Here is a 14,860-nt window from a genome sequence, read left to right on the forward strand (position 1 = left end):
TTATATTATGAATGTTTTTTCTCATTTATATTTTTAGAAATCATGCATTTGTTTGGAGATCATTTATTTTATTTCTTTACTTAGATGTAATTGAGATTGATTTCAAGAGTGGTGAGTATTTAAAAAATATCTCTAAATGGTAAAACTTTTGAAAGCTAAGTATGCCAAAATGTTTTTTGTCCCTTTAGATCTCCAGTGCCTGTTGGATTTTTACCAAAAAGTTCCTAGAGTGAGGTTGCTTACGCTGCCGATGTAGACGCGGTACAATGATTCAGTAGAGGCCGCGATCAGGCGCGAGGGAGCCTGGCTGCTGAAGGATGAACGGTGAGGAGGAGTTCTTTGATGCCGTCACAGGTGAGTGGAAAGAGAGGTGGTTCAGAGGCTGTGATGTGAGCGCGGGACCCACGGATCCAGGCGTCACATTCAGCCTTTGGGTTGTGAGGATGGCTCAGGAACGCCACGCAGGAGAGAGACACGACATGTTCCCAGGCCCTGACTTTTAGTAGATTTGGGGACAAACTCAGCTTTGGACCACAGGAGCTAACAAGAAAGAACAACTGGGTTTTTAGTCTTTTTTCAAAAGAGTTGCCCTGGGTGTAAATATTTTTATTTGCATCCTAAGTGACATAGTCAGTATTCTTATATTATTTATACCCAATGATCAAAAAATTATTGTCTTATCACTATATCTTGTTTTGTGTTGTTTAATGTATACCAAAAAATAGGCAATTTATTTGCTTTTATAACAGCTCTTACTGTCTTAAAGTTCAGTTATTTTTCGCTCTCACATGGCCACTTTAAGCCGTGGTGCACAGCCTCTAGTTGGAGAGACGAAGCGCGTGTTGTTGGGCGTGTGTGTGTACAGGGTGGGGGCAGGCTGGGGGAGGGTGGGCTTGGCGGGGTTGGTGCACGTCTGCTTAGAGCAGCCCCTCCTCCCCCGCCCTGGGAGGGAGCCCCGAGCCCCGGAAGGAGCAGCGTAAGAACCACAGGAGGCCCGGAAATTCTTGAAGTTCAAGATGGCCATTCCTTCTCTGCCCTCCATCCCTCCTCGGCAACATTTGGAATATCATTTTTTTCCCCATTGAGGACTATTATTGGTGGAAAGGATCTTCAAGAGACTAATCTAGTCCATCCTCTCCTTCTTAGGTATAGGAATATAAAAATAACTTTGAGGGGCTGGCCCCGTGGCCGAGTGGTTAAGTTCGCGCGCTCCGCTCCAGGCGGCCCAGTGTTTCGTTGGTTCGAATCCTGGGCGCGGCCATGGCACTGCTCATCAAACCACGCTGAGGCAGCATCCCACATGCCACAACTAGAAGGACCCACAATGAAGAATATACAACTATATACCGGGGGGCTTTGGGGAGAAAAAGGAAAAAAATAAAATCTTTAAAAAAAAATAATAATTTTGAAATATTCCTACGGGCAAGGTTTTTAGTGATGATCTTTCCAAGTGCAGTCAGAGGGGCCACTTCTGTAGTTATTGCCAAAATGACATGGTGCCCAACACGATGAAGGGTCTTTCCTGATGGCTGTAACTATCCCCCTGGACAGGCTTTGCTGTCCCTGTTAGAACTCCGCCTCACGGCCCCGTCTGAGCGCTCTCAGAGGCAGTCATCTTCCACCAGCCGTGCTGTCCTCCCCAGTGGAGAGGCCTAGCAGGCTGGTGGACTGGCAGCCCAAGACTGTTGACTCACTCTTGCCCAAACCCATGGAGGAGGAGGCACCCTGCTCCTTACGGTTTTCAAAGGCTGACGTGTTGAGTTGCCTCCACAGTTCAGAGCTCCTGTCATCCCGGAGATGTGCTCCTCGGAGACACGTCGGTGTTTGTCCACCTGCACACGTGTCAGTAATCGTTTGCAGGTGAATTCCCACTGAGTGGAGTGGTTGTCAAGAATCACGCCCTCGGGCCACCTGGCCCTTGCAGAGTGACCACTCCTGTCACCAAGAGAGCCTGGCCTCAGAGTGTCCGTCCCTTCTAGGAGTCTCGTGTGAAGTTCCCTTTCCCCTGGAACCAGTGTAGCTGACATTCCTGAACATTCTGAACTTTCCCAGAGATGTTTGCCCAGAGAGGACTTGAGCTCTAGGTGGAGCAGTGCTGCTGGACTCCGTCTCCGCCTCTTGGCCCAGCAGCACTTCTCTGCGTGTCCCTGATGTGGAGGTGGAAGAGGCGGGTGGCTAGGTGAAAATAAGTTCTCACCTCAGTCCTTTGGTTCCAAAACAAAGAATAGAGAGAAGAAAAATGTTGTCTCCCAATGCAGTGATATACCCATGTAAGATGCAGAATCCTGACTACTTCCCTGTCTGTACCGTTGATCTTACTTTGTAACTCAAATTTGAAAAGTATTCAAACCCAGCAGTTATCACCTGCATGGCTTCAACAGGCAATTACTTCCTCCAAGAAACAGTACCATTAAGGTGAAAGGTTGTAAAGTACATGAAAAATATGTGCAGGTTAAGAACCTCAAAAAGTCACAGACTGACCTGTTAAAAGTAGGTATCTCTGAGAGACCAGGTTACAGGTGATTTCAAGTTTCCCCTTTGCATCTCTGTATTTTCTCTTTCCCCAGTGAGTACTCTTTGTACATTAAAATGTTTAACCTGTTTATAGAGCACTGGCTCACTTGAGACAAGCCTGCAGTGGTGGGTTGCCTTGTTTTCCTGGACACCCGTTCAGGTTCTCATTTACGTGAATGTTCTACTTAGTGCTGTAGGCCTGCAGTCTCAGCCTTGCGGGGGTCCCTGGAGACAGGGCGCCAGCACAGGGCCTGCAGGACAGAGTTTCCTCAAGGAGGGAATACTTCCAAGCTACCTTTAGACTGGGGATTAAGCAGGTGTTGCTTTTGGGGGAGATAGCAAGAATTAGAGGTGACAGGCTATTTCAGAAAATATTGGTCATGTAAGATATTCATTTTTTTTAATTGAGTTCATAATAGTTTACATCATTGTGAGATTTCAGTTGTACATTACTTCTTGTCTGTCACCACGTAAGTGCTCCCCTTCACTCCCTATGCCCTCCCCCTAGTTCCCTTCCCCTGGTCACCACTGAACTGCTTTCTTTGTCCATGTGTTTGTTCATGTTCCATATATGAGTGAAATCATATGATGTTTGTCTTTCTCAGTCTGGCTTATTTCGCTTAGCATAATTCCCTCCAGGTGCATCCATGTTGTTGCAAATGGGATGAATTTGTCTTTTTTATGGCTGAGTAGTATTCCATTGTGTATATAAACCATATCGTCTTTATCCAATCATCAGTCGATGGGCACTTGGGCTGCTTCCGTGACTTGGCTATTGTGAATAGTGCTGCAATGAACATAGGGGTGCATATGTTACTTTGGATCGTTGATTTCAGGTTGTTTGGATAGATACCCAGTAGTGGGATGGCTGGGTCATATGGCAGTTCTGTTTTTAGTTTTTCAAGGAGTCTTCATACTGTTTTCCATAGTGGCTGCACCAGTTTGCATTCCCACCAGCAGTGTATGAGGGTTCCCTTCTCTCCACACCCTCTCCAACATTTGTTAGTTTTAGTCTTAGTGATTATAGCCATTTTAATGGGTGTAAGATGGTATCTTAGTGTAGTTTTGATATGCATGTCCCTGATGATTAGTGATTTTGAACATCTTTTCATGTGTTTATTGGCCATCTGTATATCTTCTTTGGAAAAGTGTTCATAGAAGAGGTTCATTTTTAATATATCCTTTCAAAATTGCTGTGTAATAAATCTCAATACTACATTTTGTGACTCTCATCAATATAGAAGAAGATGAGTGCAGATATTTTTGCTTATTCTCAGGGAGGTTTAGCAGCAGATTTGTTTACGTTTCGGGTGTGACAACAATTACCTGTCTAGCCTTACACCCTGGGCTTCCCCTTCCTCTCTGTGAAATGAGGGGCTGTTGTGGGACCCTAAGCTCCTTGTGAGCACTGTGTCCTCCCTGAAATGGTCAGGGTCATCGCCGCGTGCCAGCAGTCCAGGAAACCCCTCCCCTGGCTGCGCGGACTCAGCCTGCAGCTGCAGCTGCTGCTCTAGCTTGCTCTGGGGCAGGACTTGAGTATTTCAGTGATTGTGCTGGCTGAAGTGAAAGGACACATGTTTTCTTTTTGTCCCCAGTCTCATGGTCCTTCGGGAGAAGGCTCATCTGGTGGAGAAGGGTCACAGCCCAATGTGGTTTGACTCTTCTTTGGGGAACTGAGTGGACCAAGAGAACATACACCTGTCTTTCACACAAGCCCTAAATTTCTGTGCAGTTTTCCGTTTCCGTGGGGTGGTCTCTAAGTTCGCAGTGGTCGTTGGCTGTCTCAGTCGCCGTCCGTTGCTTCAGTAGATTGGGGCGGCGCGTCTGCATGCTGCAGTGGTCTCGTTCCTTAGAAACTCCAGCGGCGGGTTGTACTTTGGAACAAAACGCAGAGCATGACCACAGACCTTGTGCAAAGACGGAACACACTGCGGCTTTGAGATGGGTTTGAAAGTTGTAGAGGTGGCCCGCTCAAAGGGTAGGAGTCGTGACTAACATGGTAAACAGGTGTCTTCTGGTGCCTAAAGCTGACCCTCAGGTCAGCACACAGGCTACACCAGGCGTGTGAGGAACCTGGGATGTTTGAAATTCACGTCCCAGCAGCTGTTGTCACCGGGGAAGCGCCCAGAGTGTTCCTGCCTCCTCTGCCTCCACCTTCAGTCTTGAGAAGCAGAGTTAATGATCCCGAAACATCGCGGTCAGAGTCGCTTTAGAGCTTCAGGGGTGGTGCTCGCGCTGTCCGGAGTCTGGGAGAAGGCTTTTGGGTGCTCACATCCTGTGAAGATCACCATTCTGCTTGTCTTGTGCAGGCTTTGATTCTGATAACTCTTCTGGGGAATTTTCAGAGGCAAATCAGAGAGTCACTGGAGTGATTCATGTGGACACCAGCAAAAGTAATGGCATTGGAAAAGTTGGGGAGAGACCCCCTCAAGAGAATGGACTTCAAAAGCACAGGTATGTTTTCCCACATACATATTTTAGAATCTCCCGGGGTGTCTTTGGTCACCCCTAAGTCTGCTGCAGGGCACCCATTCAGCTCTCACGCGTCCTGAGCTGGGGGAGCATCCCGCCCGTTGTCACCTGGCCTGGCTCCTCATCAGGCACTCATCCAGTGCCCTGCTCCGCCAAAGCTTTCAGACTCAAGGCCTCTCTCCTTGGCTCCTGGAGCTCAGAGATGGCACTTCTTCGACTGCTAATTCCTGTCATCTGTAAAATGACAAGGATAGTCGTCCCTGCCCCAGTGTGGCTGGGAGGACTGAGCATGAGGGGCCACTGAGCACTGTGCACAGGACCCAGAGGGGTCGCTTCACTGTCAGACCCTCCTGATTCCTCGCTGACCTGCCTGCATTCTATAGCGACATGTTGACCTCTCACCCCTGTGAATTTAGAGAGGGTTGTCTAGTGCAGCAAAACCACATTCCATTCTCTTCCCACCAACATTTCATTTTCATGCAGGTAGCTTCTAGTGACAGTGACCTAAGTCCTCACCAACAGAGGTGAGGACACAGGCAGAACAAGCCGTGAGTGGGGAGAGGCCCTGTGCGATGGTGGCAGTGGGCAGGCAGGCCTCTGGTCCCCCATGCTGATGTGCGTGTTGGTACAGGGAGCCCTCCAGCTGCCCCCTAGACCTCTGCTCCGGGCTCTAGACCCAGATGCCTCCCTGCTGTCTCCACCTGGAGGATTCAGGGCCCCACGCCCACCTGTGTGTGTTCGCCCGTTTGCTCGGCAGGTGTCGGAGCACCCCCTGTGTGGTCAGACAGCCTGTCCAGGAGCAGGTCGGGCTGCCCCTGACCAGACCTCTGCCGCCATCCCCTCCTCAGCTCTGACACGCTGGCCTCTTGAAACATCTCGGACCCCTTCAGCCCCCCAGCCTTCTGCCACATCCCAGTCCGGCCCACCACCGTTTCTTCTGTGCCCCCTGCAGTTGCCTCTGCACTGCCTCTGCATCCCCCCTGCTTTTCCTCATGCTGTGGGCAGAGTTGGTTTTTCAAAGGACAGATCTGATCAGGCCCCCTCCACCCCAGCTTAAATGTCCACGTGGTCCTGAGGAATTGCTGATCCCATGCCCCTTTCCTCTCAGAGCCATCACCCTTTGGTCAATGAACATAAGGTCACCCTTCTCTTAGGATGAGGGCCAGCATCCTCAGCTCTTGCCTCAGGGCCGGGTCCTGCTTATTCTTCCCGCTCCAGCTCCCTCTCCCCATTGTCTCCGGTCCCAGCCACAGGGGCCTCTTTTGGGCCCTCAGGTGTACCCAGCCTTCCCCATGCGAGGGCACTGTCTGCCCTGCTTCCCGGGCCTGGGGCCCTCTCCTCCGCCTTTATCTCTTTAGTTCCTACTATTCCCTTCTACCTCCGCGTGAGGTCATCCTTGGGGCTCTTTCCTGACCTGCCATGGAGCCATGCTCCCGCCTCGCAGTATGTGCCTGCCACGCCGTGGCCGCTGACCGAGTTCTCTGGACGCCCACATGAGAGCTAGTAGGGTGGGCCAAATGGGAGCTGCTGGCTGCCTGGCATGTGGTGCTCGTAAATGTTAGTTTTCTTTCCCATTTTGTCTCCAGCTGCCATGTTCTCCACTTTCTCTTGCCGCCTTAAATAAACAGTGTGCCCTGACCCAGCTCCCCTAACATGACATCCTTGAGGGAGAGCCCAGGGTCCTGACTGGGCAAGAACATGCGCTATCATCGTTTCAAAGACCGGGTACCAGAGTGGAGGTGGCAGGTCAAGGCTGTCTGTTGCGAGTGCAGAAACTCCCAGAGCAGCTTACACAGACCGGACTCAGGGCAGAGCACTGGCGTGTCTTCCGAGGGCCCGGGCAGCGCCACCCCACAGTCCCCACACCGCAGCCCCTTGCCCACGTGCTCTGTCTTCAGTGTGCATGCGTCCAACATGCTCCCCCCAAATCTGGGTTTACATTCTGCTCAGGCGCCCCTCCCTCCCGGGTGGAGACAGTGTCTCATCCCAGCCCCAGATTCCCAGGGGGAGACCAAGGGCCCCCGCTCCGGGGTCCCTGTCCATTCAGCTGTGAATAGGGTCACATTGCAGACATGACTGCCCGGGACTCCCCATGGAGCTGGCGGGAAGACAGCCTGCAGAGGAATGTACTTCAGGAAAACACACGCATGTTTAAAAGGGGCTTGACAGCTGGTTCCTGAGAAGGTTTTCTTAGTCTGGTCCTCTCTTGGTGGCCTCGTGGCTGGGCTCTGTCCGTGGTTCTGCTGTGGCTCTTGGCAGTAGGCCCCAGCTGCCCTCGGGGCGTGGTGACCGTTCTCCTCCTCTGACACCCGATCTTTGGCTCTGTGGAAGGAAAGTCGGCCGAGCGGTCATGCTGGTTTCCCGGGAGACCCTCCAAAAAAATCCATGTGGAAACCTTTCTCTGGGACTTAAACAGCAATCTAGTCTTTTTTATTCCCAGGCATGCCAGAATAGAGAAATGCTAATGTTTTGGTAGAAAATTAAAGAAAAAATGGTCATTGAGCAGAATCATCAGTCGTGAGTGAATCTCCTGTTGTGAGTAAACAGATGTTACTCTGGTTGCCTCCTTACAGGACGTCATTACCTGCCCCGATGTTTACCAGAAGCGACTTCAGTGTGTGGAGCATATTAAAAAAATGCATTGGCTTGGTAAGTTCAGATGCACTCATTTTGAAGCATGGAACTTAAACATTTTTAATTCCTGTGAATTTATTGCACTGCTGGTCGTTTAAGAAAATGCACTCTGCATATTTATAAACGTAAGAAAGATAATAAAACAAGAAAGGAACAAATATGTATAGGGAAGAGGTGAAAAAAAGTTGAATTATTTATAGACAGTAGAAAAACAATTCTAGAGGTTAAACTCTTGACATAAGAAATGTCACATGGGGCCAGCCCCATGGCTGAGTGGTTAAGTTGACATGCTCCACTTTGGTGGCCTGGGGTTTACCAATTTGGATCCTGGGTGCAGACCTATGCACCGCTCGTCAAGCCATGTTGTGGTGGCATCCCACATAGAAGAATTAAGATGACTACAACTAGGATATACAACTATGTATTGGGGCTTTGGGGAGGGAAAAAAAGGAAGATTGGCAACAGATGTTAGCTCAGGGCCAATCTTCCTCACCAAAAATAAAAGAAATGTCATATGGGCTTACATTTACCTTGGTGTTCTATGATATGCTCGTGGTTAGTTGGCTTGAAATCATCTATGTGAATTGGGGGGGCCTTCATTCAGTGAGGTTCCTGGCTGCACGCTGACAGTGAGTCACGGGCAGGCCTGCAGGAGCCAAGGCTCCATCTTCCCAGCCCACCCACTATGGGCTGCAGGCAGAGCTCAGGTGCCTAGAATTTGTAACACAAAAAATAGTTGGGTAATTAGTGTCCAGAAGCCATAGGTGTACCCTTTTCTGGTCTTTCTTGACCGTGAGAATCCTAGCCGTGCCTTCTCAGGAGGGTGGAGCGCTCCCAGGAGCAGTCCGGTGCACGCTCGCTCAGACTCAAGCGAAATGATCTGAAAAGTGCCCTCCACTGTTGCTCAGATGTTCTTCACCCGCGTCCTTCCAACGCCGTTTATTTTTCGCCCTTATCCATTTCAGTCCTTTTTTCCAGAGGAAACTCCATCTGTTTTTCAACTTTTTGTTCGGAAGTAATTTCAGAGTATAGAAAGTTGCAGCACAGTCTGTGCGTCCTGTCTTCCCTTCTCCAGCTTCCGTGATCGGCATCTCACACAGTAGCCCAAGGGCAGTGGTCGGCGTGGAACCCGTGGGACGCTGCTCGCAGCTGAGCCACGCCTGACTTGGCTTCCCCAGGTTTTCCGCTGAGGTCCTCTCCTGGGAGGGCAGCACTTAGAACTAAGACCTGGGCACTAGACACCCTCATTGCTGTGGGGTGTCACTGCTCCAGGCCCCGCAGGCAGAGGCCCGTGCTGACCCTGCTTGCACACATGCAGGCTTCTGCACATGTCTCTCTGGTACCTTTTAAAATAATATGTTTGGGATTGTTTTCCTTTAGCAGTGTTATCTCCTACTTTTTTGTGAGCAGTTCAGGTCTGGACAAAAGTGTGTTCCTGGGGATATATGATGAACTTCACAAACTACTTGATCTTGACACTTCAGAAGTCTAATGCCAAAACCGTCCATCCAACAAAGTGACATCATTACATTGCATTCCCTAAAGAATTGACTGTAGGATGGATTCAGCTTAAAGCTGGATAGAAACTCAGGGTTGGCGTGTTCTCCGAACCGCTGGGCGGAAGGTCATCCTGGGTCGCTCTGCACCACTTCACAGCTTTGCCTCTTGAAATCCACTCTCTTTAGACTCACCTCCAGAGACGTGACACACCTCTCCTTTTACTACTTCTTAGCTCACTAAAACAACAGCAACAAACTGGTTAGCATGGACAATTCAGACACACACAGAAGCAGACAGAAGTGTGTAATGACGCCGCCCCACCCCCCGCACCCACAGTGTCAGTCGGGGCTGCTTGTGTCTCCTCTGCACCTCTACTCCTTCTCTCCTCCCCTGGTATCTTGAAGCAAATTCCAGACGTCTTTTCCTTTGTAAATATTTCTTATATATCATTAAAAGATAGACTCTTTTTAGCACGCCACGATACTGTTATCTTACTTTTAAAATAACGTAATTCTTTAGTATCATCAAATATCCACTCTGTGTTCAAATTTCCAGTGTCATTGTCTTGTTTGTGTTTTGTGGTCTCTGTGTGTACCCTTCCATCAGGAGACCTTTTTGTTGCTTTTCTTGTGCATTTAGGAGCTTGATGCTCAGTGTCCACGTCCATTCATTCATTAGGAGCTGCAGACTGGAGCCAGGCCAGGACTTTCCCTCTTCCTTTATGGCCTGGGACGTTCCCTTCCGCTGCCGTGAGTGCAGTTTGTGTAAGAAAGTCAGGGTCAGTGAGTGATTCTTTCTCTTTATCAAAGTTTCAAATAGTGTATTTGGTTCACTAGCATCACCTAGCATGACCAGGATGACCAACTAGCTTTTTTTTTTTTTTAACTCATGGAGTTAACCCATTTGACTTGTTTCGGTCCACAAGTTGTTCCATCTTTGACTGGTGATGGCCTCTTCAAGTTGGCCCTTAATCCTTTACAAAAGATGCTTCCAGTTCATCTCATCTTGGCCACTTGTCCTGGGAGAGAGAGCTCAGGCTATGGCTGGGTCCCAGAGGAGCTACCAGATTGGTCTTTCTAGGTCTTTCCAGGGGAGAGTTAGGAACTGTGTTTTTGTTTGTTTCGGTGACGCTTCATATTTGGGATGACAGGATTTATCTAAACTCTTCTATCTTATGTCTGTGTCTCTTTTTCTCCCACACCAACAATCTCAGTTTTTAACAACACTGGAGGCGATCGATTTAGGCTAGCATGTAATTAATGACTCACTTTCCTTATCTCACATACCAGTGGTTCTGGAGAACAGGATCAGCTCCGCTGCCAGCGGCAGGGTTGCTGGAACAGTACCAGTTTGCTGGCTCTCAGTCTTTTTGTGCTTAGGGCGTATTTCAAATCACTGTGTTTTAAAACCACTTGGAGAGGTTCTTCTCTGTGATGTGCCCCAAGGGGGTCGTGTGGGTTCATTTGTTTCGTTTTTTTGATGTTTGGAGATTGCTTTTCTAAATTTAATTTTGTTTTAAAATTGTAAGTCCGAAGTCACATCTCTCAAGGTATATTCCAAGAATTCAGTTCCTGTCCCTGTTCCCTCCCTGCAGCTCCCTTTCCCTGGAGGTGACCATTACAAATGTCCTGGTCTTTCCGCGTGTTCTCAAGGTGACTGCACTGTCTCCTCCCCATCTCTTTAGATGAGCGATCTGAAGGCTTTTCTCCTCGGTTTGTGCTCCACAATGCAGCCGGAGCGCCTGCAGACAGTGTGCATAGAGCCCTGCTCGCTCTCTGGTCGCTGCTCTGTGCCGCCTCCTGTGGCTGCCCGCCGTCTACTAACTAGGGCCCTGTGGGGCGGCGGTGGCTCATTTCTGGCCTTCCACTGTGTGTTTGCTGGAGGACTATGGGTAGACTCCTGGAACGGCACTGCTGACTGAAGGATAAGTGTGTGTGCGGTTTTGCTAATGGGGCCAAACCCCCGCTAGGGCTGCGCCATTTTGCATTCCCACTGCAGGAGTGGGGACCTGTCTCCCCACAGCCTCTCCGAGAGGTGAGTGTCAAAGCTTTGGAGTTTCCTCACTTGAGCAGGTGAGCAGTGGAATCGCCACATAGTTTTATTTCCTTTCTCCTGACATGAGCAAGGCCAGCACCTTTCGTTCTTTCCCTCCTCTCCCCTCCTCCCCTCCCTCTGGCCCACCTCCCCCGCCTCACGCCCCTTCCTCTCCTCTGCTGCTCTAGGCCCCTCACACTCTGGTTCTTCCCGTCCTGCCCTGCTCAGCTGTACTTCTTCCTGGAAGGGCCCCTGCCTTATCTAAGTGTCAGAATCTCCTCCCTAGACACCAGCTCACAGAGTGCCCTTGCGGGCACTTGGCCCTTAGTGTCCCTCTTAGCATCTTGCTGGCTTCTCCCCACTGCACTGTGAGCTGCGCTGCTCACTGTGCCCATGCAGTGCCTGAGAGCGGGCGCCTGAGGCTCCTTTGCTGACTTTGAAAGGCCTTTGAGCAAAGCCACACAGAGCCACGGTGTGGGAGATCTCACCTGTCAGGCTGAGGAGTTTCACGCTACCTTGGAGGTGATTGGAAGCAATGACTATTTTGAATGATGCTTTGGGGCCACGGATCTGGAAGTTGCGTGAAGGGTGGGCACACTGGAGTTGGGGGTGGGCCCTTGAGGTGGCCAGTCTGGGAGCTCCTCTTGCAATCCTTGCCGTCTCCGTGTGCAATATGGGTCCAGAATGGGGCAATGGGCATGGAGAAGTAGAGGGACTCGGGGACCATCGTGTGGGAAGGCCTGTCCAGGCTCTTGACGGAAGTGGAGCTTGCTGGGTGTGGTGGGAGGGCCAGGTGGCTTTACTTTCCAGGCCACAGCTTGCCCATGGGGCGTTTTAAGATCTTGTCCAGTGCAGGTGACTGAGGCTCCAAGAAGTGGTCCTCAGAGCAGGGGCAGTGTGGGGCTCTGGTTTCTGGGGGAAGCCTACCAGTAAGGTAATGAGTCTGGCTCCCCCTAGGAGCTGTCCAAGATCACGATGCCCATTGCCTTCAACGAGCCTCTGAGTTTCCTGCAGCGGATCACGGAGTACATGGAGCACGTGTACCTCATTCACAAAGCCTCCCGCCAGCCCCAGCCCCTGGACAGGATGCAGGTGGGTGGTGGGCTCCTTTCAGGGGGCGCCAGGCCATAGTTTTTAATGAATGTGACACCATTTGACTGGCCACGTCATGGTAGGGACCTGGCATCTTACCGGTGGGACATCTGGGAGAAGGGCCAGCACAGCTCACACTGGCTTTCGGGTGCTGTCCAGCCCAGTAGCTGAGCCCTTTGTCCTGGGCATGTTCACACCGGTGTGTGACATCGGGAGTCGCAGCCGCTCCGTCCACTGCCGTGTGTGTGTGTGTGTGTGTGTGTGTGTGTGTGTGTGTGTGTTGGAGAGAAAGCGTGAGTGTGACAGACCGACAGACCGACCTTGCCACAGAGCCTGCAAGGAGGGCCCAGGCGGGGGGCAGCAAGCAGCACAGAGTTCCTGCTTTCTGTGGCTTTGGGGAAGTGGTGGGGTGATGAATGGCATTTCTCCGGAAGTTCTGTAATCTCAAAACATGTTACAAGTGGCAGACTGAAATGTCACCCAGGAGTAAATAATGATGCAGAGGAGCTGAGCACCGGCGACGCCCTCTCCCGGCCTTCCCCGTGGAGAGCCGCTCACCGCCCTCTGCCTGTTTCTAGTCCGTAGCTGCCTTTGCGGTTTCAGCTGTGGCTTCCCAGTGGGAGAGGACCGGCAAGCCATTCAATCCACTCTTGGGAGAGACGTACGAATTGATCAGGTAGGGGACAAGGCCTTTGTAAGTATCTTGTATGTGGGAGTCTTCTGGTGAGCTTGGTTCTTTCATGGTGTCAATTTCTCCACTCTGAGAAGGGGCCATTTGAATAGGACTTGACTGAAGGGCTTGGGATACTGTAGGTGAGAAGATATTTCTCATACGAGGGATGTCGTGTTAATAACATAACAAACCCTAATGTTGTAAAACAGTTGAAAATAGAATAATGTACTCGATTCGGGAACAGAGATACAATGTATGTGAAAGTGCTGTGCAGAAGGGTAGGATTGTTGGTTTTGAACTAAAATGGAAATAGGCACCAAGTAAAACTAGCTCATTTTACCAGAGCATCTTAGTGAATGTTATGTGGAGAGCAGAGAAATCTAAAGAGAAGAGCAACTGCCAAGAGGGCTTTTCGTCCGCAGCCGCCCACTGACCACTGCACAGCCTCGTGCAGGGTCTTAGGAGTGGCCGATGGTGCTGGAGATGGAGAGTGGGCCAGAGCACAGCTTCTTTTAAATGTGACTGGAATTCCTTCTGCTGGAGTTTCTTCTAGGCAGCCTCAGCAGTGCCTCCTGCTCCCCTGTCCTGCCCCCCAGCTTCCCTCCTGGTCCTTGAGCCCAGCACAGACACTTGAGGCTGGACCAGAGGGGAGGCCACCTTCCGCTGGTTCTGGTGGGGGCCCTGGGAGGGCTAGGCGGGGCCCTCGTGGCGTTCTCTCCATGGAGCTCAGTGCCTCCGGGGCTGTGCGGTTGTTCGGAGGACGTATCTCTGGGCCAGTCCACCCAGACCGACAAGTGAGGGTCAGGAGACAGCAGCACTGTACTTTCTCAGTCATCAGATCAGCCACGCTGCAGGAGTGGAGTACCCAGCTTGGGCCAGGGTGCCAGGAGCATAAATGTGCGTGGCACCTCTGTGGGGCCACTTGGTGACTTCTAGAATAACTTTTTTTTCTGGTGAGGAAGATTGGTCCTGAGCGAACATCTGTTGCCAATCTTCCTCTTTTTGCTTGAGAGAGATGGTCCCTGAGCTAACGTCTGTGCCTATCTTCCTCTATTTTGTATGTGGGACACCACCACAGCATGGCTGACAAGCAGTGTCTAGGTCCATGCCTGGGATCCGAACCTGAGAACCCTGGGCTGCTGAAGCAGAGTGCACGAACTTAACCACTACACCACCGGGCCGGCCCCAAGAATAACTTATTCCACCTACCCTTGGGTCCTGTTGAGAGTCTATTGGAATATTTTATTAAATAAAATTTGTTTTTAATTGCAAGAGCATTCTCTTTTTAGAAAATGTATGTAAAATTGAGAAAAGTGAAAGAGACAAGTCCAACATAATCTCGTAAAAGACAATCAGTGTTAACATTTTGGTAGATTTCCTTGTGTGAGTGTGTGTGTGTTTACATAATGTGATAATGTTAATTTGTATCCTTTTTCATTTAATATTATGCCATATTTCTCCATGATATTACAGACATTTTCTAAATTACAGTATTTCATTGATGCTGAGACACACTTCTCATGTTTTACATTTCTGCATGTCATAGTTTAATTTACAGCATTTTTTCTTTCATAAAATAAAATAATGGCGTATCGTGTGATCAGTGGCATCTTGGATTCAAAGAAGTATAGTTTCTTTGAAATATCAGATTTAGTTCTCGGGCCCTTTATTACATATGCATTATTAATGATTAAGAGTTTTTTCAATGGTGAGTAAATGATTGTGGGATTTGGGATGTTGATCGGCTTAAAATAGGCACTGTTCAGATGTGTGAAGAGTTTAAAATGTATGTGCCAGTGGATGTGTGTGTCAGCACTGGTTTCAGACTATTTGGGGAGGAAATGTCATCTTTAGTAATGCAGGCAGGCCTGCACCTCTGCCTATAAATCACTTGTTGTAGTTGAAAAGCCACATAAATGTCCTAGTTTCCAAGTGTCATCT

The 14,860-nt window shown here is 49.8% G+C and overlaps 1 protein-coding gene across 11 annotated transcripts in view; it reads left to right on the forward strand.

The window, feature by feature from the left end:
* Window positions 1-14,860, forward strand: part of LOC106836339 (ADRM1 26S proteasome ubiquitin receptor) — a 63,697-nt gene that overhangs the window by 18,726 nt on the left and 30,111 nt on the right. For 7 of the 11 annotated variants that reach the window (XM_070486227.1, XM_070486220.1, XM_070486225.1 and 4 more), the window contains 5 exons: window positions 189-354; window positions 4,824-4,968; window positions 7,560-7,635; window positions 12,112-12,246; window positions 12,825-12,922. In XM_070486227.1, coding sequence (XP_070342328.1) covers window positions 318-354; window positions 4,824-4,968; window positions 7,560-7,635; window positions 12,112-12,246; window positions 12,825-12,922 — 491 coding nt within the window. In that variant the 5' untranslated portion in view covers window positions 189-317. The remainder of the gene's footprint in view (window positions 1-188; window positions 355-4,823; window positions 4,969-7,559; window positions 7,636-12,111; window positions 12,247-12,824; window positions 12,923-14,860) is intronic. The other 4 variants (XM_070486224.1, XM_070486228.1, XM_070486229.1 and 1 more) reach the window with 1 other exon arrangement.

This window comes from Equus asinus, chromosome 15, assembly GCF_041296235.1.
Source record: "Equus asinus isolate D_3611 breed Donkey chromosome 15, EquAss-T2T_v2, whole genome shotgun sequence".
NCBI lineage: Eukaryota > Metazoa > Chordata > Mammalia > Perissodactyla > Equidae > Equus > Equus asinus.